This window comes from Balaenoptera acutorostrata, chromosome 8 (assembly GCF_949987535.1).
Source record: "Balaenoptera acutorostrata chromosome 8, mBalAcu1.1, whole genome shotgun sequence".
NCBI classification, from domain to species: Eukaryota; Metazoa; Chordata; class Mammalia; order Artiodactyla; family Balaenopteridae; genus Balaenoptera; species Balaenoptera acutorostrata.
The window spans coordinates 82,032,001-82,057,791 of NC_080071.1; the positions used below are offsets into that span (position 1 = coordinate 82,032,001).

The window sequence follows — 25,791 nt, forward strand, 5'->3', positions numbered from 1 at the left end:
TTTAATTTTAGTTCTGTCCCATCAGAGTCGAAGTGCAGAGAGTGAAAACATTAATAGACACTATTATTCGAAAACGCCTGATTAAAACCCGTTTTGAGTATCGCCTCTGAGAAGAGTGGGAGTTGGTGTGACCGTGTGCAGAAGTCAGGGGCACAGTGATTCACGTTCTATGAGGGACCCTTGAAGCAGTCTTCAGATGGAGATCTTTGCTTTGCACATTCTGGCCCATTAAATTACACCATCTGCTCTCAACAGTGGACCTAGTATCTGCGGGTCGTCCTCGGGACGGATGTATAGGTGCGCCATGATGAGTTCCTCTGACCAGACCTGTTTCACCCAGTTTTGCTGTGATTCCCTCTCCATGGCCCTAACAATGTACACAAAGGCCCAGCAATAAAGGGTAGAGACAATCTGTTTCTCATCTCAAATAAAGAGGTAGGTTTGACTAGAGGAAATGGGTGCATGCTGTCTTGTAAAGTATTTTATTAGACCTGAGAGTAAAATCCTGGAATGTTTTACCGGGAGAGGTCATGAAATCTTCCCTTTGGAGGAGATTTTAAACCCACAGCCAATTCCCAAGCAGATGAGTGTCTATTGCCACCAGGGGGTGCTATTGACTAGTTTATCTCTTCAGAAAAATACAGTTTTTTTCTCTAAAAATTCCTACTATAGGTTTTTGGCAATCATTTTGGGAGCATCAAATAATAATTCAAAATTTTTTATATGTTTTGGAATGACGGTGATTTGGATTAAAGTCAATTTTCCTAAAATGTATTTGGTCTGGTTATAACCTTTTTTTTTTTTTTTTTTTTTTTTTTAGAAAAATAAACATGATTCTTGGATTATTACTTTGAAGCAATAGAAAACTCCACTTTTTCCAGGCACTGATAGGAAATATGGGCACTTGTGAATCAAATTCATGTCATATGCTGTGGTCGTGTAACGTTTTTGGTAGCAGGATTCTAGTACCCATGAGCAATTATTAGACGTGCAGGATAGTCAGAAAGCTCAGTCTCCTTTGAGAACTGATATTCGGTGAAACAAGAACAGTTTGGGGCACCAGCAGTCTTAGCTCCTATCCATTCTTCCTTGGCAGGGAGGGTGAAAATGCCAAAGGGATCTTCAGCCATCTCTGTACTCACTACCAACTCTCCTCCTTTTCCCCTTCATCTTGGGCATAATGACAAAGCAAGGTCAAGGCTGAGGAATTCGGGTGAAGCCACAAAGCTTAGGGTCTTAATGTTCCTGAGTTGGGCCCAGTAGAGTTTCAGTAACTGGTTTTCTTGCTCAGAGAGCTGCTGGGCAGAGGGAAGAAGCAAAAGTAAATGAAAAACGTCTGTTTCTCCCAGCAAGACTTTGATGAGGGAACGGGTGTCCTGAAGAGAGTGTAACTTGCAGAGAGTTTGGGGCTTTGAATATATATTAGGCTGTGGTGTGTGGATTCAGAGGTTTAAAAAGCATTCTGACATGCCATGTTAAGAAGGGCTATATTTTCTGGTGTTTGCTGATGTAACGCTTTGTGAACTTAACTTAAAAAGTAGTCTGAGAGTTTATGAATCCCTCTTAGAAGAATTTATTATCTCTTTATCTAGAAGCGTTGGTGAGGAGTGGGGAAGGTTAGTGCATTTGGAATAGTTGACAAGAAATATTTGAGTCCACATTTGCCCTTTGGGACTGTTCCAGGTGAATGTGCAGAGGGCAGCCATGAGTGATGGTGCTATAGTGCTTCTTGGAGAAACCAGAGAGGTGCAGAGTGAATCAGTGCACAGTGCAGGGTAGACGGCTGCCCTCAGTCTAGGAGCCTCGTCCTATGACCATGACCCCTGACCTGTTATTGCTGTGTTGCTTTGTCTCCTTTCACTATTTGAGACCAGGAAGCCCCTGCATACTTGCCATTAGTCAACTGAGAAGTGGAACATGTGTTTCATCCCATATCCCAAATCTGATCTCTTTGCAGGTTCTCCCGGGAAAAATCTGTTGATAGAAAACTGGAGGTTATATTTGGTCCCAGTGGAAGTGTCCTGAAGATTAGTTGATGTTTGCCAAGTGCACAGGGGTCACTGAGGTTCAGAGAACTTGAACGTGGGGTATAATCTGGAAGTTATACTTCTAATAACATACTGATTTTAGAGTAGATCATGTTTTAGCAAAGTGAGGGACAAAAGTTCAGTCTTATGTGTTAACAGGAGAGACATAATGGGATTTATTAATTTCTATAATAAATGACTAACCATTACTACCTTCTCAAATCACCTGACGAGACATTTTTTTTGCAATCTGCCTAGGTTACATTAATGATTTTCATTAGTCATTGTTTACAAATGATGAAAGAGTTTTCAGTTGCTCCTCTGAAAACTTAGAACAAATTAATAGGTTCCATCTTCAGAGGTCAAGTTCTTTCAGAACGTTTTCTAAAATTTCATGGGAAAGAAGCAATATTTCCTTCAGTTTGTAGTATTTTGTGAAAGAGAGGAAAAATAAAGACCATTTTCTTCTTTCCTGAATATTATATATTTTTTAATTGCATGATAAGACGTGGGTTGTAAGCTTGAGAGGCTCAGAGGAATCCCAGTCAGAATATTCTAATTTATGGAACGCATTGCTCATGATATAAATGTGTGGATGTGCAGAATCTTTGAGTTTAATCCTGGCTCAGTTATCCCTTGGCAGAGTTTCATGGACAAATTATTTAACCTTTCTGACTCAGGTGCCTTATCTGGAAAATGGTAGCAATTTAGATGAGCTGCAATTATAGTTCTAAAAGGTATAGGATAACGGTGATATATGATAAAGCGGACAGCATCATTGGTTTTGTTACCATTGTATAATCCTCAAAGGACAATGAATAAATTATTTTATTTCTACCCCAGCTAAGAGAAAGATATTAAATATATTGTATGAGAAACTTGGCAAGAATGTTCAGGGAAAAATGTAGCTTAACAAGTATGGACACCATTACAGTTGCTATCGGAGTCATGTTCTCATTTTTGAGGAATGCTTTAGAAAAACAAGTACTTTATTTCAGGGGAAAAAAAGGTAGGAAAGAAAATATTAAAAACACTGTATAAGTTGAAATCCTGGTCCTAGGAAAAAATAACACTAACTAGTAAGTGAGATATTTTGCATGAATTATAACATGTATGATACAGAGAGAGCCTTGGTATTTTAAAACATTTTCTACAATGTTTACTTAAGTGTTTGAGAATTATATTTGCAGGGGAGCAAAATTTGCCACCCCTAATTATGTCTTTTTGGCAGAAGGATTAATTTAAGCTGATTATTTTTTAAGGCCCAAAAGACTCAGGATAAACCTTTGACCTTCTTAACTGCCCAAAAGAATGTAGATAGAAGACCTGTTCCACGAAGGGAACTATCACCACAGATAACTATAGTATGAAGTAGTGTGTAGACAGGGAGGAACCTAGCAAAGTCTGTTTGTTAAAATTCCTCTGGTGTCCCATTGTCTCTGCCTGGCCCAGCAAATTTTATTTACCAAACATTTGTTTTCCATCTCCATGTGAATTACCTTCATCCCCTTTGAAGTCCCAGACCACTACCCCCTACATCCTCTTTTGTCTTTAGCTGAAGATGATATTTAAGGTGAGGGCTTGGGCCATTTTGGTGAGTTACTCAATTTTCCTGTGTCTCTACCATGTATGCATGTTATTAAACTTCTGTGTGATTTTTCTCATATTAATCTGTCTCATGTCAATTTAATTCTTGGACCAGCCAGAAGAACCTAGAAGGGTAGAGGAAAATTTCTTCCTCCCTGACATATTGAATTAAGTAATTATATTTACTATCTAATGTAACTTAAAACAATATGTTTCAGACATATTTGGTAATACATTGTCAATTGAAGAGTGAAGTTTCTAATGGTTTTAATTTCTTTTTCAAATCTATTTTATTATTGACTTTTATCTTTCTTCTAATTTCAGAGAATGCTTTGTCATGTAGAAAGATGACAGGTTGTAGAATCAATCAACCCTGACTTAAAACTTCTATCCTTCATCACCCAGCTCTGGGACCTCAGTTTCCTCATCTGTAATAATAGAGAGAGTCACAACTATTTTAATACATTTAAATGGAGACGTGAGATGAGATGATCTATAAAGCAGCTCACACAGTCCTTAATGTGCTGTGATGTTCAGTTTACCTCTTGGCATTTCCTCTTGTCATGTAAATCCCTCCCACACACTCAATGTGTGTTTGGATTCATCAGTACATCTGCTCACAAGTTCCAGTGTTTCAAGTTAGAATGTCATTAGAAACCTCTAAATGTTGTTTTGATGAATTTGACAAAAGAAATCTCTCTCTTGTTAACCAAAGACCTCTCTGGCAGAGAGAAAAAGTTGCTCAAATTTAGAAGTATGGAAAAAGTTCTGGTTCTCTAAAGGCCTGCCTCGTAGGAATGTACCAACAGAGGACAAGAGTGTAGAGTTGATCCCGGGGCTATATTACACATAGCAAAGGGTTGCAGTTTATTTGTAAAGTAAATTCTGTACTACTATGAATGCCAAATATGGCATTGCTCCTTTCCTTATTCTATGGGCAATTATTTGCATTTTTCTACAGTTCTAGGGCTCAATTTTCTCAGGATGTTCATTTTTGTTTTAATTCCAGGGATTGTATGGTGAGCATACATCTTTAAATGACAGAGCTAGCATCTTATAAGTTTATTATAAGGATATTATCTATTTCATTCATCCCACATAGTCAAATTGTAACAGAGACTAGTATTTCTATTGTATAAAGCAGAAAGCTGAGGCGGTTCATAACTTCCCCAACGATCCTTCCAATGCAATTCTATTTTCTGAAAACTGGAAATGGACTATTGACTGTGAAAAGGCTAGGGTTGGTTTTGTAATTCTAAACCCACACATTCATTAAAAAAATGTATGTAAAGAAGTCATCACTTATATTGCATGGCATTTCCATAATTAGATTTGTGTCTATCCACAGGAGTCTTTTTAAAGATAGGATGTAAAATGTTGGAAAATATCATTCTAGGACATTCTACTCTAGATCCAGCTATAGCCATATTAAAAAACTAGATGGAGCACAAGTTGTCCAAGAGTTATATACTTCCTCACACTTTGTGTGCTTTTTTACATTTGTGATTGTGTATTAGTTAAGTGAGTAACAGAGCTGCTGTAACAGACACAACTGAAAATTTTAGTGTTTTTCCCTTGAAAAAATGTTTCTTAGTTGCACAAATCCAATATGGATGTTCCTGGTTGATGGCTGTTCCTGATTGTTGGACAGATGTGGGCTCCTCTGAACCCATGACTCTGTCATTCCTGAGAACCTCTGAGCCTTCAGCTGAATCCTCTGTCTCAGGCTGACAGATGGGGAAAAAGAGAGAGTGTCATGTGTGACAGATTTTTATATGTCTGTCCTGAGAGAGACACACATTCAGAATTCAGTCACAAGGCCCTGTGTAACTTCAAGGGATTGAATACTCAATACATAATTATTGTACACAGAAGTGCATAAATCGTGATAGCAGTGATGGTGCAAAAGTGGAGGGGATGATCCCGGAAGTGCCTACAGTCTTCGGACTTCCTGATGACTTACTGCATTCATACAGAAGCAGTGCAACTTTGCAGATTCTGGAGTAAGACCCGGCGATTCTATTACCAGGTGACCCATCTTGGGGCAAGTGATTTGACTCCTCTGAACCTCAGTTATTCAATCTATGAAATTGCAAGAGAAGAAAAATGAACAGTTATTGGTCACATGCTGTTTTCCCAGAACAGTGATATCTATGTAACAGGAAATATTTATATATATAACCTCATTGTATTCACACAGCCGCCCCAAGAACAGAGCCACATGGTAGAAGACTTAAAAATGGGGGCTGTGGAGTTAGTTTGCCTGAGTTCAGATTCTATTCCATCCACTTATTTGCTCAGTGATTGGGGCATGTTTCGTACTCTAAGAGCCTCAACTGTTCATCTGTAAAATGGGCATCATACTATCGACCTTATAGATGGATGCAAAGAGTAATTAAATTAGCATATATAAAGCATCTGGAAGAGCACCAGACACATTATGTGTGTTCAGTATAAGTTAGTTGTTAATAATGTGTTTAGCACCCTAATTACCATTAGTACCGCAAAGAAGCCTCCTTCCGTACATGTTGTTTTTTGGATACTGGAAGATGCAAACCATCCAATCAGGTACGGTTTTGAGCTTGAGCACTCTTCTTTATGAAGCAACTTAGAAAACCATTTATGTTAATTTCATTAGAAAAAGGTTAATTAAATATTGTCTTAAGGAAGATATTCCAAGAAATTAAAATTATTAAAATATATTGGTTCTTTATTATTTAATACTAGGGTCCTAAGTATAGCCATGAGAAATTGTAAGCTCTTTCATGAGTAGTGTATGAATTATTCTACTAGAATGCAGCAAATGCGGTTAGAATGATCTTTATGTTGGCAGGTGCGGGGAGCCATGGGAAGAGCAGTTGAAATAGGGAAGTAGAGATGAAAGTTAACAGTAGGATTTTTTTGGCCACCTCAATTCCACTGGAATCCTTCTGGTAGGAAGGATTCTACAAACTATTACAAAACACCCATATCCTCCTGCTTGTCCTTTGTCTTTCTGATTTTCATTTTCTCCCCATATTTTATTTCTGAGTGATTTATTGGTCTAAATCTGGGTAAGAACTGGGGGGAAGAAAGTTTGTCATAGTTTTATGAAAGCATGGACTTGTGAAGTTGTGTCAGTTACTTCTTCAGGCTCTTAGAAACTGGGCCCAGAGCAGCATACCAAAAGGGATTCCTCATATTTTCAAAAGTAGTAGGTATGTCATCTTCTTGGACACCTAGCAGTCTTGACTGAGGGAGACTTTTTTTTTTTTTAACTTTTTATTTTGTATTGGAGTATAGTTGATTAGCAATGTTGTGTTAGTATCAGGTGTACAACAAAGTGATTCAGTTATACATATACATGTATCTATTCTTTTTCAAATTCTTTTCCCAATTGAGGTTGTTACAGAAATTGAGCAGAGTCGATTTGAATCAGGAATGGTATGCACTGCCACAAGCTGGAGAGAACCCAGGGTTCTAATAAGGGAGTTGTAGGCAATGAGATCATGAAAGCAGAGGTGGCCATAAGGTCCATATGTTTAAATGCACCAAGTTATGTAAACATAATACTGTTGACGATGGAAGCCCTTTGACATTCTAGGGAGATGAATGACTTGATGAAAGCAGTTCTCTAGGAACAAAAGTCTTATAGCAGTAGTAATTCCCTCTCCATTCTGCTCTTCCCAGCATTATCCCTCTGTTGACTCTCTTTCTTTTCTCTGAAGCCCCCAATTGAAGGGCATTAGTAAGGCAAATGCTATAGTGACTTGTGAATGAGGGTAGCATAATATGGCCGAGGCACAGGGACAATCCTAGAATCATTTCCACTGTCAACTAAAAAAAGATATTCACAACCTAAAAGTTGAAAGTTATGTTTTATTTGGTGGGAATTTTTAGGACTTCAAGCCCGGAAGGCAGCATCTCAAGTAACCCTGAGAGAACTGCTCCGAGGAGGTGATGGGGGAAGCCAGGGTATATAGGAGTTTTGCAACAAAGGACAGGTAGTCTGAACATCAAAAGATTATTGTTAATTAAGGAAAACCAGACATCTCAAGCTAAGGAATTTAGCCCTTTTCTATGTATGGGAAGATGCAAGAATCTGGGCTCACTGAAATCATTCCTTAGATAATGCACCTCAGCTCTCTGGGGCCAGTATCCTGTGCTTTCACAGCCTGAGTTTCCTCAGGGCTCACCTTAGGGAGTGGCTGCAGTCTGATGGCTGCTAGACGGCAGGTATTCTTTCCTTCCTGAGTTCTCTTAGGGCTCACCAGCTCACCATTGGCTGTGGCTGCAATCACTGATGGCTGTGACATCCTTTGTTTACTGATATGGCAGAAAATATTCCATTTCTCACCACCAAGGATTTTATTGCTTTAAGTCTTAGCTTTGATTCCACTTCTGAGCATAAGTTGGTCCTTATGTATAGTGGAGAATGATACTGCAACCCATAATTGATTATTTGAAAGGTAGGAGCTGAGAGGGCCTGGGATGGAAGAGCCATTTTCTAGGTAATATCTTTCAGGCTGAAAGAGCATATGTTTTTCACAATCAGAGAAGCTTTTTGAGTACTGATTTAGGAAAGGTATTTTTAAATGAGCTGGCATCCTCAGTGGTTATAACATGAATTACCATTGATATGAAGGATGTCTTCTTGGGCAGTAAGTAAACAGCGTGGGAAGCAGGCGAGAAGAAATTGAGATGGAGAACATGAATTAGGTAGCAAGGAAGGAACCTCTCTATTGAACTCTTGGCTTGGTAGATCGTAAGCTACAAGGAAACTGCTTGCTCTTAAGCTGATTTTGGGTTTCTTGTACAAGATGTTCATTTTCTCCTGCCTTTCCATACTGACCCCATAACAATTTGGATGAATTTGGCTAAAAGGAAAATGGCCAACTTCTTTTGAGGAAATCCAATTATAATTGGATTAGAGTCTAGTTATAAACCCTTGTAATGTTGACCATAAACTAATTGGAGTCCAATTAGTTTATGGTCAACATTACAAGGGTTATTTTGATTACTTGGGGCATAAGTGCTTATTTTGAGTTAGGATGAAAGGCCACAAACTTTAGGTCAACGTGGCTCAGACTTGAAATCACAGAATGAAAGGAAATTTATTTAGATGGTGAGGTAAGGGAGACGCAGACCCCAATGCCTGCAGCTGCCTAGGAGGCATTGGAAATGAGTACTTTCTCACTTTGATAGAATCAACAGGGCAGAAAATATTTTTCTATCAAATGAAAAGTTTTATTCCTAGTGAAATGAAAAATGGCAACTGGCACTTTGCCTCAGCAGTGAATTACATAGAATCAAGTTGAACAGGAAAGACAAGCCTATTTAAAGAGAGGAGAGAAAACTCAGACGCAGCCAACTGTTGCCATGTTTCTCTGATTTTTCAAGAGAAGCCAAATTCTGCATGATCTTGCCCTGGCCCTCTCCTGTCCCCCTCTGTTTCTCTCTCTGTTTCTCTCTCTCTCTTCTTATATCACCTAATGATTTCTTTTCACATTGGTTCAAAAATTTTAAATATTGTGCATTTTATACAACATACACCTGCGAGCCTGATGTAACCCTGCATTTCACAGTTTGTGCCCTCTGGTCCTTTCTAACCTGAGGCCAAGAGAAGTGAAGTGATTTGCCAGAGCTAGTAAATAGCAAAGCTGGCTTCAGAAGGGAAGTATTATGATCCACAGCTTGTTTCTCATTCTATAACAAAGTTATGCTCCTATTGGGCAATGCATTTTAGTGGAGAAAAAATATATTTTATGTACTTTCTCAGCTCTGTTCCAAGATCTGAAAATGATTATTAACTCTACCAGCGATTTGTAAAGCCTTTTCCTTGAGAATTAGCTTATTATGCTTGTCTCTGAACCTCCCTCTCTTTTGCTAAATAAAACAAATGTTTATTGAGATGTGACTCTCCCTAATTTATCTGTAGTCAAGTCCATCTGCACTATTAAAAACCAATATTTTGTAATGAAATTAAACTTGAAATTAAATTAATGCTAATGTAAGTGATTAAGAGAATATTCTTAGTGAAAAACATCAATACACTTGTTATAATTGAATTTTATCTCGTAATACCGTTTGCTCCTTGAGGGAATGTCTTTTTAAGGCATTCTACTTAGAAAGTTCTTGTGCATTTAAAAACATAAATTAATTCTGAAACCTGCTCAGAGGTGTTTTTTTTTCTCTAATACAAACAATTAGTTTAATCAATTAACGGCTGAAATTGTAGTCATTATTAGGTTTAATTGCTGAGGAATATGTTGTGCTTTCTTTATTGGGAAAAAATGTATCACAATTTTTCTATAGTCTTTTTACTTTCCAAGGGTGAAGAATTCATAATCATAAAATAGTAAAAAAGCAAATTAAGTTATACATATGTATATATGTATATCTATGTCTATGTCTATATTTATATCTATAGCTATATTTTAAGATTATACATCGCCCTGCCTAAAGACATAGACATAATATTTTTGATATTTGGACGTAAATCAACTTTCCTCTGAAAAGCCTCATCTTGCTTTTTTTTTTAAATTAATTAATTAATTTATTTATGGCTGTGTTGGGTCTTCGTTTCTGTGCGAGGGCTTTCTCTAGTTGTGGCAAGCGGGGGACACTCTTCATCGCGGTGCGCAGGCCTTTCACTATCGCGGCCTCTCTTGTTGAGGAACACAGGCTCCAGACACGCAGGCTCAGTAATTGTGGCTCACGGGCCCAGTTGCTCCGCGGCATGTGGGATCTTCCCAGACCAGGGCTCGAACCCGTGTGCCCTGCATTGGCAGGCAGATTCTCAACCACTGCGCCACCAGGGAAGCCCCTCATCTTGCATTTTGATATAGGAATGTCATATATCATATCACATATCATTTATGCTTATGTTAGATGTCCTTCACAACTTTATGCAGATGTTAATGCAGCAATACTTTAAGGCAATTTCAGACCCTTGAGAACTATATTATAAATCAACTCTTTCTCATGCAGTATTATCATTATTTCTCAAAGCTATTGCATTTTTCTGTATCCTTACACAGATGAATCTACTTATTATACCTGTATACATGCTCTGTATACATATATAGAGATGCACATACCATGTCACTCACACCTGGATGGATGGTGCATTATTGGACAGATAGCTTTTTCGTTGTATGATTGATCATAGTCTTTCACCAGAGAACATAGGCTAAATCACATACAATTGCCAATTTGCATTTTGCATTTGTTCATAAGAGATACCAAGTTAACATCCTATTTTAGCAACTTGCTTTGCATTTAGTTGTCATCTTGTAATATAAAAATGTGATCAATTTTAAGTGTCTAAAACCTTCATTTTTCTAGAAGTTGAAATTTTATTCTCCTCTAAAATTCTGCGACAGTGAAAATTTTATAAAATTATGGTTTAATGCAATTAGCGTCTTCTTTCATGGTGGTATGAAAGGCATCCCTGGTCTTTTTCCTTCATGCAGCCTTTCTTGGGCTTTTTTTCCTAATGCCACACATTGAATCAGCCAACACTTCAGTGCAACTCAGTCAAGAGGCACTAACATCTCACTATATTTGTGAATATACTTGAAGATGCTTAAATATGTGTAGAAGGACTACGATATTGTTTGCTGCCATGAAACTGAGGAAAAGGTGCTTATTGAAATGAACTTGACTTGCAGTTGGTGAAGTAAAAAGAAAAATATCTTCAGAGGGGCTCCTTTGGTGAAGGACCCAGAGCAGGTAACGTATCCTCAACACACAATTGTATGGAAATAGCAATACAACCAGTGAGTAACCAGTTTGAAAGTGAGATGAGATGGAGGTATTCTTATATAGCAAGAAAAGAACCATTGTTCTTTTTTTTTTTTTTTGATTTTTTGGGGCATGTTGTGTGGCTTGCAGGATCTTAGCTCCCCGACCAGGGATTGACCTGCACTCTTGACAATGAACGTGTGGAGTCCTAACCACTGGACCATCAGGGAATCCCCCCATTGTTCTTATTGTTATTGGACTTGATATTATTCACCACTTGGACACATCTCCGATCACGATGCTCCGTCCTTTAGATGTTTTAGTAATAACTTCTTTAAGAAGGAAGCCAGGAGGGGGGTAAAGTGAAGACAGAGAACTACCTTTGCAATTTAACCGTGGGATATTAAATATAACCAGGTGAAAATACTCTGGGGACTAATGAATATATTCTTGTGGATTAGAGGCAAGGAATCTGAGCTATGGTTAGAGGGTCTAACCTGGGGAAGGAGGTGATCGTGTTCTGCTCTATTAATAATTCCCTTTCACACCCAGTATGGAATCAGTCTCTAGAGACTGCTAAGTGATCTTTAACCTCTTTGGAACTTGATGTTTTCATCTATAATATGGTGATCACAGGGCTATTGTGAGGCTAAACTGAAATGAATCAGGCTGAGTATTCACACAGTGCCTTGCCCACTGAGAGGAGATGCTATACGGTTATCGTGCCCGTGATCTTGATAATGGCAGAGAGTATGGTGTGATGACAATAATGACAAATATAACAAATAACAAGGTCAAAGTTTCATCCCTCCCCCAAAGTTTTGATACTTTATAAATCCTCTCATCTTTCAATCTTTCAGCAGCAAACTTTACCACCTTCATTCGACCCAGCACACTTTCCCATGTTATTGGCTATGTGAAGTAAATATGTGAAAAGTACCCTAACAATTGTGTGTGTGTGTGTGTGTGTGTGTGTGTGTGTGTTTCCAGTGTGGGTCACTTTACTCAGAATTAGCTGTGAGACAATCCAGTGTAATGATAAGGGCACAGACTTTAGCGCTTGGTATATTTTGTCTTGAATTCCAATTCTAGTTCTGCCTTCTATTAGCAATATGATACTACCCATATTATTTAACCTCTTCAAGCCTCAATTTGTCATCTAACAAATAGCAATAAGACATGCTTATATAGTTATTAAGCTCTAAAGAAATTGATATATGCTAAGTGCCAGTCGGGTGTCTGGAACATGGTTTACGTATAATAAATAATGGTTGCTGCTATTATTGCATTGTTGATGTTCTTATGATTATTACTTAGATTGTGACAATCCTTCATTCCAAAGTCACTTGATCGAAGGTGAATGTAGCTTGCTAACTAATTTTAGAACATTTATAAAATCATTCAAGGGTGTTTTGAGATCATTCCTTGAGATCAATCAAGAATCTCAAGATATGAGACTTTATTAACTTTAGCCTACTATTTTTTCTTCAGTGACATTGTAGACACATATATTCTTTCAGCAAAACTTTTATAATTTTGGTTTTTGAAACCTATAGATTTCAATAATTTAATCATACTTGTCTGATATACACATATATGCACAAATATACATACAAATACATACATATACACACAAATGTATGATCCATACTTTTATACACACATACACACATATGTTTCTGACTATATATGAATTGTGTGTATGTATATGTATTCATGTGCACGTGTGTATGTGCATATGGTCAGCTCCCAGACAGCTTCAAAACAGACTTTGATTTTCTTTTAATGAAATGTAATGATTCTTTTAAACATAATTGTTAAATATTTTCCAAAATGAAGCACTTTAGAAGACTTTGATATAATATATTGCAACCTGGAAAACTATATTTGTCCAATATATGCATCATTTGAAGCTGGAGAATGAAACAGTATTTTTTTTTTGCAAAAGACTGATTGTGTGTATATACGTGTGTATTCATATAGATTTATGTTTTAAGAAGATAATGATTACACCAGGGTAATCTGAAGAGGAGAAGTAAAAGTTTTTCACTTAGACATCATTTTCCTTAAGGTAGAACTGATATACATATTCTAATGATTGACAGTTTTATACCAGCTACTACCTCATAAAATGAAATTAAAGTACAGAATTACTTACAGAATTTGAAATATGGCTTAACCACTATGATTGATAAATATGTGCTTGAACAATTGATTAGATATGTGAAATAAATAAAAGTAGATTCTCACCTCATGAAAAATTAAAAAGTAAAATCTGTCCTTTTTTTGTTTTACCTTTTGTCTCATTTTTCTTATTAAATATATTTTTCTCTTCCTAAGCAATGTACTTTTAGCAACAAAGAAGAGTGTAAACAAATGAAGTAAAAGGTGAATTCATGAGTACCATAAAACCATAAACTCTGAAAAACATAAAGAGTTATATTTATAGGTTATCAAAAAGTCAGGAAATTTAAAAAACAAAAAAATGGAGAAATTTTGAAAAAATTAACTGCTTTTACTACATAAAAATTAGAAACACCTGTTAGTAATAATGTAAATGACTAAAGTGTCAAACATTGGAAATTAATAATATAAATAATGCATAAATATGCTAAATTTTAAAATATATAAATTAGTAAGTAAAACTATCCCTTTATTAGAAAAAAAGAATAAACTAAGGCTATGTGTCAACCCTTCTGTTATTAAACATTTGTGAAATATCCAAACTCATTCAACTCTCTATTAATGAAAGTAAATTTGGAAATCAAAGGGTTCTTTTAGACATATAAAATGCAGAAACATTTCTTGCTTGTTTGTTTGCTTGCTTGTTTCTTTTGGCAACACAACTCAGTGCTAATAAAGATGGGGTATAAGTCCCACACTGCTGTGGGAATGGAAAATAGATTAACTTTTCTGGAAGACAAATAGGCTGTATCTGTATCAAGAGCCTTAAAATGTTTTGACCCTTTGACTTGAGAATTACTGTTTGAGTGGCTTCCTGAAGAAAAAAAATCATAAAATATTGAAACATTATTTACAGCATTTAAGAAATGAAAGCCAATCAAATGTGAGCAATTATAAAATGACTAAATAAAGATATTCATAATGAATAATTTGTTTTTATTATCATGTCTTGAAAAAAGTATTTGAGACTCTAATAATGAGAAAAATTTGAGGATATAATAATACTGTATAATCCCAAGTTTAAAAAAAGATATTTTATACATACATAAGATATCACAATATATATATGATTTATGTGAGGATTTTACTACATTTTTTGTATGGTGGTATCACAGATAATTTTTGCTTATGATATTATTACCCATATTTTGTATAATAGGTATATTTTACTTTTATAATCAGAAAAATGTAGTGAAAAAGTTTACCTCTCAAACTAGTCACTTTGAAATATTATTTCAATGAAGCTTTAACTATTTAAAACATTGTGAGACTTCTATGGGAATACTAACTCAGGATTCTAGGGCTACAAAAATGGTGTAAACAAGATCTGCGCTTTTCAGAAGTTCAGAACCTTGTCCAAAACTTGTAATAAACACACGCATTCATAGCATGGTGTAAGAGGTTGCTGATTTCAGTAATGAATGAATGAATGAGTAGATGGTACTCCAGCAATAAGCAAGCATGGCTGTCAGAGTCATAGAGGATCTCACAATGGATTCTTGCTGCATTTAGCTCAACTTTAAAAGCATAAGTGGGATTTCACAGAAAAGATGAGGCTGCAGAGAGGAAGAGAGTTCCAGAATGAGGAAACAGCTTGAGATAAAAATGGGAACAAGTAGTGTGCCTGTGGTCCCGGTTGAGTTTTGAGTAGTCAGTTATGACTGGCGTATGAAGTAAATGGCTGGGTAAAAAATATTAGCCAGAAAAGACAACATTGAAGCTGATTGTGATGGACCTGGAGCATTAACTATTTTCTTTAGGTAAAGGTGAACGGTTGAGTTAACATGATTTGGTGGAGGCTTTGCAGGGAGCCCTTGGGCAGAAGTGTGGATGGTGGATGAGAAGTAGCCAGTAAATGGAACATTAGAGGCAATCTTAATAGTCCAGGGACTGAACCAGGAAAATGACTCTGGAAATGTAAAAGATGATGACAGATTTGAGAAACATTTATGGACTAGCATTAACTGCCTTTTGGGCCATTTGAATGCAGTTGCCTGAGACCCACCTTACCTGGAACCTAGACTCAGAATCTCTAAGTGTAATGCCCAAGGATTTGATTTTAGCAAATTCCCAAGGGGAGATAACCACATACTAAAGTTTAGGGAGCATCAGTTTGTCACTTAACCTGAGCCAAAGAGTCAAGGATTCTGAGACCCCAGAACTCAAATCCTTGAGACCCCAAGGATTCAAACACCCTAGAGTGTTTTCAGCTGTAGAACACCCAGATTATGGCTCACATGGCAGGGAGGGCTGAGTTTAACGTTAGATGTCTTCTGTGGCTCAAAAATCCAAGGAAATATATTTTTTAACCTTGTACAATTTGGGATATTATTGGATTCAGCTGAGCCAAAGTGAAATCAAATTATTCAATAAATCAAAAATTTCCGAAGCCCCTTTTCTGAAAACACTGAGAGAGCATTGCTCTTCTAGTCACCCATTTGTTTATTCATTCGTTCCTTGCATGAGTATTTATGACATACTTCCTTGTGCTAAAGGATAAGGATGTAAGTATTAACTATAGAGCCCCTCCTTATCTTCAAAGAACTCACAGTCTACTAGGGATAGAGGAGCCTATATTTTTGTGTCCACAATGAAGTAGATGCTAAATCATTACATGCAATTCTCCCAGCAAACCTGAGGTCTTATTATTTTCATATTACAGATAAAGAACCAAGGTCTCAGGAAGATTATATGACTTGTCCCAGACCTCACAACTAATAAGTGGTAAAACCAGGCCATGATATCCATTTTATCCACCTTATTCTGTCCCCTAAGAAAGAAGGAAATCGAACGTGCACACAAAAATAGGATTATTTTTATTACAGAGAGATGTGCAGTGTACTGGCAGAGCTTGGAAACAGCTATAATTGCCACTGTTTAGCAGAGTAGTTCAGACCAAACTCTGTCCTTGAAAGTGACTTGTGACCTGGGTCTTGATTATAGGACATCACTATAAAACTGAAGAGTTTGGTGTTTTCCTCATTTTGCAGGCAGAGAAAAACGAGCAATCTATATTAACTCGAAACTCTATTTATAGCCATGCAATTGTAAGGTTTATTAACTTACAATTTTAAAATCTTTATGATCAGTGATTTTTACATAATTGATGATATAAACAAGCACAGATATGTAAAAATGAATAGCATATATGGCTTAAAATACCAACATGTGATGTTTCTTAGAGTTGATCAGAGATTGCATACTGAGGCAGATCTTCAGATCTAGAAAAAGAAGGATGAGGGTTGTATACCCATGATGTCTCATTCAAAAGCACCTCTGAAATCAAGACATGGTTCTCATTTTAATAATATATCTATATCTCAAAGCTAAATTTAGACCAACTGAAATAAACACTGCAGTTTCAGTATATACCTCAAGTGTGTATCTGTCTAATAATTCTTTCACAAAACATAGGTTCTAAATCAACACTGCTGATAAATGAAGGAGAATTACAAAGGAATCATTTAAAAAAAATCAATAGATCAGAGTTAAAGATGAAAAAAACATAGGCAAAAAACTATGGAAAATGCTAAAGTTATCCCAAGGATGCAATTATTTCAAATACTGTCATAAAAGTTTAAAAGCTAGGAACATTTCAGATATAATATTTAATTCTCATAATATCTCAAGCAAGAAAACCAGATAAGTAGCTTGTACAACATCACCAAAGTGAGATTAAAAGCCAGGATCTTTTCCAGGCCCATGGAACTGATAAGTCCCTGCTTTTTTGGTTTTGTCAACTTATGTTACCTTTTTTAAGAAAAATATTGCACATTTATATTATCTTTTTTTGTTTTGCACACTTACATTATGTAGTTTTTTATTTTTGATATTTCACACTTTTCTGTTGAATTAGCTTCATTCCGGCCTTCATGAAAAAAGAAAAAATTCATTTAGTGTGGAACCATCTTCCTGACCTTGAATCTGTAATTTTCAAAGTAGAATAAATGGTATTTATAAGTCATTGTAAAGTCACATGGATTATTTGACTGTACCTTTTAATATTTACCATAGAAAATACCGTGATGTTGGGTCACCTATATATGCTTTCAATTATTTTACACAAATACGTAGGAAGAGAGGTAGATGCATACATAGATACATAGAGTATGTCTTACTCATTCAAAGCAAAAGACGTTTTTTTTTCTTATAATATATAATGATCAAGGAACATGGATTTGAGCACTTGTTATTCAATAACTAAGTAAAAAAACAATTAGTGAATTTGCTGACAAGTGAAGATAATTATAACCCTTCCGTCTCTGTGTTATGTCAATTTCAAAAGGTTTATTGAGGGTTTATGTCGTTGCCTATGCTATGCAAAGCTGACCTTTTCTTTCCAAAATATAGTTGGAAAAAAAGAAAAGAAATATAATTCACTAACATTATTTTTAAAAAAGTTCTCGAAGCAACTTTCATATTGAAGTTGAATCAACACTGTGACGTAGCACAGACAAGCAAATAGCCACTGTAGGGTTATTAAAAGAAAGGGTTGACCTTATATTGAATCTCTTATTTAGAGGATTTAAACCAGATTATCCACTTTCTTTCTTTAATTCCAACATGCCTCTTCTTTCTTATAATGATGAAATTGTAAAAATGTGCCCAAATAATTTCTCTAAACTAATTGTCAGAGCTGATTTTAAATCTAAGTCTCATCCTTTATGATTCATCTAATGGGCCAAACTTGATATGAAAAATATTGTAAGTATATACGAATCAATGCTCTTGATTTTGTTTTATAGCCTTTTTTATAGTACTAATATTGATATTATCCTTTTTGGTCTTCTATCAGGCATTTTTTTATTTTAAGGGTTAATTGGCTATTTACCTATTAAGTTAGCAACCTTTTTCTTTAAAGGACCAGACAATAAATATTTTAGGCTTTACAGGCCATGTGGTATCTGTCCCAATTACTGAACTCTACTTGATAGCGTGAAAGCAGCTGTAGTTAATCCGTGAACACATGGGCATGTCTGTATGCCAGGTAAAACTTTATATATGCTGACATGTGAATTTCATATAATTTTCACCTGTCATGGAATATTCTTCTTTTGTTTTTTTTCAACTATTTAAAAGCTTAAAACAAAAATTCTTGTTTATGAGCTGTACTAAAACAGACAATGGACTTTATTTGACAAGTGTACTTTAGTTTGCCAACCCCTGTCCGTTTTCCTGAAGATATATGTAAAAAAGTCATGGTGCTTACATGTTTATTCTTTATGTACATTTTGTTAGTAAAGAATCAATCTCTTTACCCACTAAAGGAGAGAGGAAGAACGTTTTCAATGAAAGCACTAACACCTCTGTCTGACCTGTGACTCCTAAGGATAGGGACAGCAGAGGTGAAAGTGACTTGCTCCCTCCTATAATTCCTGAAGAAGTTGCTTGCCTTTCTCAAATCACACCAGCTGGCCTTCACGCCTGCTCTTCCTTGATGCCCCACTAATGCTATCCGTGCTCTCCTGGAGAAATTGTCTTCAGGGCAAAGGGAAAATTCAGAGAACTTTGGTGACTCTAGCTTCCTTTTCAACCAGACTAAAGCTTATACTCCTCACACTGGAAATGATGATTTCTTTTTTTTTTAAATTAATTTTTATTGGAGTATGGTTGATTTACAATGTTGTGTTAGTTTCTGCTGTATAGCAAAGTGAATCAGTTACACATATACATCTATCCACTCTTTTTAAGATTCTTTTCCCATATAGGTCATTACAGAGTTGGAAATGATGACTTCTCATAAAATGGGCTACCCAGGTGGCAGAAATTGGGATAGAGAGAGCAACATGCAACTGATAGATTTTTTTTTTCCCCTAGAGCTTCTGAAAATTAGTATTGCTATTGTGTCTATTGTTTAAGAAATTAAATTTGATTCTCAAATCTTCAGACTCACAGCTAAACTTAATTCCAAAGCCAGCATCACACCTGCTCAAAAATCTTTGATGAATGTTTTTTTACGTGCTTACTCATGAGGCATAAAAATCAAAATCAATAGAGATAGGCATGCTTGTATCAGTTTTTTTATCGTATCATTTTTAATATTGAAATTCTCCATGTGCTTATTTCAGAGTATTCTTTTCTCTTATGGTTTACATACTTTGAAAAATTGAATACTTTAAATAAACATTATGGAGATTTATTATTGGACAGTCTCACTATTCTTTTGTTTCTTGGATGAAATATACTCAATATCAGGAAGTACTTCAATTATTATTATTATTTTTTTTAATTTATTTAATGTATTTATTTTTGGCTGCCATTGGGTCTTTGTTGCTGCGCGTGGGCTTTCTCTATTTGCGGCGAGCGGGGGCTACTCTTCGTTGTGGTGCACGGGCTTCTCATTGCGGTGGCTTCTCTTGTTGTGGAGCACGGGCTCTAAGTGTGAGGCCTTCAGTAGTTGTGGCTCGTGGGCTCCAGAGCGCAGGCTCAGTAGTTGTGGCTTGAGGGCTTAGTTGCTCCGCGGCATGTGGGATCTTCCTGGACCAGGGCTCGAACCCGTGTCCCCTGCATTGGCAGGCGGATTCTTAACCACTGCGCCACCAGGGGAGCCCTCAATTATTTTTTAGAGAAAGTCATTATTGAAGTGAATTAAGACTCCTCATTTATGTTATTCCTGATGCATTGAAAGCTCCATAGATAAGATCATGAGCGATGTATGGGACTTTACATTTTTTCAGTTCCAAATATGCATACTATATATAAAGTATATTCAAGTGTACATACTATGTATATATGAATTATGTGCATATATATACATATGTAATGTATATAGGAAGTACATACAAGTTCAGAGAGATACATGACTTTTCAAGGTCACACAGCAATCAAGATCCCAATCAAGTCATTTAACTCTTCCATTATACCATGTTGCTTCCATCTAAAGAATGAAAGATACATTATTCTTTGGAAAGAATATGGTCCCATCAAGTTATTTTTAAAAATATATATATTTTGAATTTTAGAGTAGTTTTAAATTTACAGAAAAACTGCATAGAATACACACAGTGTTCCTGTATACCCCACACCCAGTTTCCTCTATTGTTAATATCTTACATTATAACGGTGTTTTTGTCACGACTAATGAATCAATATCAATACATTATTATTAAAACCCATACCTTATTTGAATTTCCTTAGTTTTTATCAATCAGTTTCAGGATTTCTTCCAGTATACCACATTAGTTAATTTCAGTCTTCATGTCTCCTTGACCTTCTCTAGACTGTGACAGTTTCTCAGACTTTCCTTATTTTGTATGACCTTGCCAGTTTTGAGGATTACTGAACTGGTATTTTGTACAATGGCTCTCAGTTTGGGTTTATCTGGTGTTTTTCTCATGGTTAGACTAAGTTATGGTGTGGAGGAGGAAAACCACACAGGTAAAGTGCCCTTCTTATCACATCATATCAAGGGTGCATACTGTCAACATCACCTATTACTGCTGATCACCAGGTGTGGCGTAGGTAGTGTTTGACAGGTTTCTTCATGTAAAGTTCCTCTCCTCCTCCTTTCTAGAGTGTACTCTTTGGAAAGAAGTCCTGTGTATAGCCTACACTTAAGGAATGGTGATTTATGTTTCACCTCCTTGGGGAGGAGCTTCACTTCATTTTTATCTCCATGAAATTAGCCGAGAATATTGCCTCCACTGAATCTTGTTAATAGGAGAATCTTGTCCAAGATATGTAAGTGTGTTCATATTAATTGAACAGTTATCTTCCAATGCATGCTTAACTTGCCTGTGTATTTTTTCTTTCCTTCATGGTTCATACAATAAATGCATATGGATTAAAGATGAGAAACAGGACACTTGATTAAATAACTAAACTGGAAGCGTTTATTTACTGAGCTTAGTTTCAAATTAGCTGTAAATTGACTCACAGAGTTTTTTCAACTACAGGGTGAAGTGGAATGGAATTTCACAGCTAAATTTAAACTAAATATGAAGAATCTGATGATAAACAAAAAATGAGAAAGTCTAGATATCTTTTATGGGTAGTAGCCTTAACACACTTCATATAATGGCTAAACATGCTATTTGTTATGTCTAAAATAATGAATTAAAGCATAATATCTTACTATCAGAATGAAATAATTTTTGACACATTTTAAGGGGGAGGGATTTGGCTATGTCAATAGGCATGGAAGTAACACTGAGTTTATTTTGGGGAATTAAAAACAATGTGTACCCTCCAGAAAGAAATATTCAAAAACATGCATTATTTAAAAGTAAATATGAAAAACAGACTTATCTTCCCCAAAATGAATCTCATTCTTCCTTCATTCATATCATTGTAACATAATAATAATTTGGGGGTGGGGTATTTTAATGAGAAAAAAAGTTTGATAGCAGATTTAACATGAGAAGATTCTACAGCAGACTTGACAGACTTGTTAAACTTTTTAAAATCAAAAAATTAATTTTCTATCTTCTAACAACCTGTATTTGAATTCTCTTAGAATACCTCACCCTCTTTCACGTATTGGGCAAAGCTTTCTCATGGAATTTTTACTGACTATATAATTGACCCCCAAAAGAAGACAGTTCAATATTTCAGTCAGTCTGAAAAACAAGGTTGATTTTCTTCTACTAATATTTTGAACCATTATATCTCAATCAAGTGGATATATAACTATTCTAAAATAAAAATGTAAAGAATATGAAAAACCATATAACTCTTTCTTCTTAAATTCCTACTCCTTAGATTTTTAAAGAATGGATTTTTTTTAATAAATTGACATATATAGCATAAACTAGTAATTGACTGAAAACACATACTTATTCTAGACAATGTAATGCATTTATGAACTGTAATGACAACTATGAAATAAAATGTAATATAATGAAATATATTGGTGACACTGTTGTCAGAGCAATCCAGGAAAATTATTATTTTGCAGTTACATATACTGATTCACACCCTACAAATATTAAAGGTAATTAAGTAATAAGTAATTTAATGTTTGTGTGGACAAGTAAATACCATGAAAATATTGAAGTGATGCTGTAAATATCTTACCTTAAAGAAGACTGGAGGTTTTGCGATTTCCTTGAGATGTGTAAAATCCAGTGAGATTTTACTAAGGAGAAAATTATCTTGAGAGTTTTCTGAGAAGCAACAAAAACTGTTGTTCAATGATAGTGGCTTCAATTCATTCCTAAAACATTTACTGAAAGCTAAATGACTCTGTTCTGCATGTTGGGGCTACTGTGTTGGATGCGATTTGGGGCCGACCCTCTGGGAATTCTGTGTTATAAATTCCATTTATAACAGTTTATAGTCACTCAATAAATTTTGCTTGTCTTTCCACCAAAATAGAGTTATTGTATTTTTATTGCTTAGATTATCATGTTAGAAAATACTATAAATCTTTTGAAAAAATTTCAAGCTACTTTGGCAATCTCCTGTTAGGACAAAAATCTGTTGTTTGTTGTCCTAGAACTTCACTTAAAAAGTGAACAGCCATGGCCAGGGCCTGGGCTAGGGGCTAGAGGACACCAAAAGGTGTCAAACACAGCCCATCCTTTCAAGAAACTTTGTATCAAGGTAAGCTCATTACATACAAGATATTTATCTAAGAGTATCATCTTCTGGAATCTAAGTCCAAGTCATTGATTTTGGTTTATTTGATAAACATTTTTTATTCACTCATAAAGCTGTAAATATATTTGCATTTTTGAGTAGCATCTGGAAATGGTGGTACATACAATAATAACTCATTATAATTTCTAAATAATATTCAGGAGATGGAGCTTGCTGTAATAGAAAGATGATTTACTTTGGAGTCAGGCAGATCTGAGTTTGATATAGACCTGTATCACAGCCAATAACCTATGACTTTGATCTAGTTCCTTAAACTTTCTGAGACTCAGCTTTCTCACTTGTAGTGTGTAGCTAAATCCTCACTTTCAGTGTGGCTGGGAGGATTTAACATAACATATACAGAGTTCTTCGCACATGCTTGGCAGAGAGCAGGTATGGAAAACTGCTGCTGGGTATCTGTCAGTGTTAGAATAATAATTCTTGGGCAATGTTTCACTGTTTTAAAAATGACTTCACCTTCATTATGCAATCTAATTTTTATACTAACTTCTGAAATTAAGATATTATCAATTCAGTTATTCATGTAAAGAAACAAAGACATGGAAGTGACCAGTGGAAATCTGACACATCCCGAATTTGAATCTTTGACTTCTAGCTCAAGATCCTGCCCTCTCCATAAAGAATTAAGAATTGTGAGAATTGAATTTTCCCTTGTTCACACCAAAGCCTACCTGTCTGGTTTGGACAAGATATGTAAATTCTTGAAGTCTTAGCTTCCTCACCTGTACATTGAAGGCATTGTACTGATATATCTTCCCAATCCTTTCCAGTTTTGCATGCACTATGAGAGTCAGTAGAGTGTAGTTGTTAAGATACAGGTGTTGGAGATTAAACTCTTGGATTCAAATCCTGACTCTGCCATTTGTTGGCTCTGTAAGCTTAGGCAAATTACTAAATCTCGTCAAGTCTCATTTTACTCGTCATTATGGGTTAATAAATAGTACTTACTTCAGAGCATTATCTTTGTGAGGAATAAATGCATTAAACTATGCAAAATATGAAGAAAGGGATCTGGTATAGAATAAGTGTTATACATATAAGTTTTTGCTGATTATTTCCTAAAATTGTGCCATCAAATTGAGTGACTCCAAGTGAGCTATTTTAACTCTTCAAGTCAGAGTAGATTTGCTTAAACAATTAAGTGTAAGCATCACCATCCTGGATTCTTGGCCCAATCACACTGCTGTTCTTGTGACACTGACTCAACTCGCTAGCTCTGTTCTAAAGAACAGTTATTGGTGGGCATAGCCACATACACCTGGGAGCAGTGTTTACCTGTCCAGAAATAGATGTATGTGTATCAATATATAGTCAGCACTGAATCTTCTCCTGGTACCCAACTGAACTGATGAATCTGTTTCTTTGAAGTTCTGGAACTATTCGGGATCTGGGTCAGTATGATTGCAGAAGCCAACGATTCTAATTAGACATTTGCTGAAGCACCAAAAAGTATAGCAAAACTGCTTTGCAGAATAATTATTTAAGCATGTAAATTCCAAGCATTAGATGCAAATTAAAACTCATTTTGGTAGAAGAATAATTAAAAGTCTTAATTCTATTTGTTATTTGTAGACAAACGCAAGTTTTATTTTACTAATAAAATTGTTCATTAACATCTTTAAAACATATCACATTCATATTAGATCTCACTGAAAAGTAATTCTAATAATTGAACTTAGACATATTGAAACACATACGACAATGGACTCAACATAGAAGTAATAGCTAAATTTTTGGCAAATTGCTTAAAAATTTTTTAAAAAGGTTTTATTTCCATAGCATGGACTTTTAGAACATATTGGTAAACTATTCCTGCCTAAATTATTGTTTAATAATATTACAACATTTAATAATTTAACTACAAATTTTATTTACAGTTTCCATCTTTTAATTTTGCTTTGTAAGAATTTCAAAAACAGCTGACATTTTTCGAAACAACTACTAGCACAGTGGAAAAAAAAACTGCTTTCATTCCATTTTTTTTTTTTTTCTGTATTCACTCTTTTTTGCTAGGTGGCATGCATGCAGTGGTTTCATGGAGACCATACAATGCTTGAGATGATTGAGAAAAAACGTTGCTTGTGCAAGGAAATAAAAGCTAGACAGAAAACGGAAAAGGGCCTTTGCAAACAGGATAGCATGCCTATCCTACCCAGCTGGAAGAAGAATGCGGGTACAAAGAAGTACAGCCCTCCACCCTATTCTAAACAGCAAACGGTATTCTGGGACACTGCCATATGACTGTGTGCAGGATGGTGTGAGCTCCACATTACTTAACACGAAGAGGGAGGTCGACTCGGTCATGTGATAAGTAACTGTTACGTATCGTCTCAGTCAAAATGGAATGCCAGTGGTTCCCTGGAAAACCCATGGGAAGCTGTGCCTACTCGTGGCTAGTTCAAGATAAAATCTGTATTTCCTTGCATTTAAGGCACACTTATTTATCATGGATTATTTTGAATCCAGAAGATATTAAGATGTAAATATTTTACTAGTTTATGGGTGACACCTGAAATAATACACATTATACATATATAAATGATAGAAATATCAAGAGTTTTACTATATGATACAATTTCGGTATTAACTGGTTTGTTATCTCTTTTATATGTCCCTTGATGCCTTTGATTATTAATTTTTGCATTTAAAATGTTTCTTTCTGCCCACC

At 35.6% G+C, this 25,791-nt stretch overlaps 1 protein-coding gene across 1 annotated transcript in view; it reads left to right on the forward strand.

Annotated features, from left to right (window-relative positions):
• Nucleotides 1-25,364, forward strand: part of NYAP2 (neuronal tyrosine-phosphorylated phosphoinositide-3-kinase adaptor 2) — a 165,853-nt gene extending 140,489 nt beyond the window's left edge. The window contains exon 6 of the mRNA XM_057551589.1: nucleotides 25,137-25,364. Coding sequence (XP_057407572.1) covers nucleotides 25,137-25,364 — 228 coding nt within the window. The remainder of the gene's footprint in view (nucleotides 1-25,136) is intronic.
• The last annotated feature ends 427 nt before the right edge of the window (nucleotides 25,365-25,791 follow it).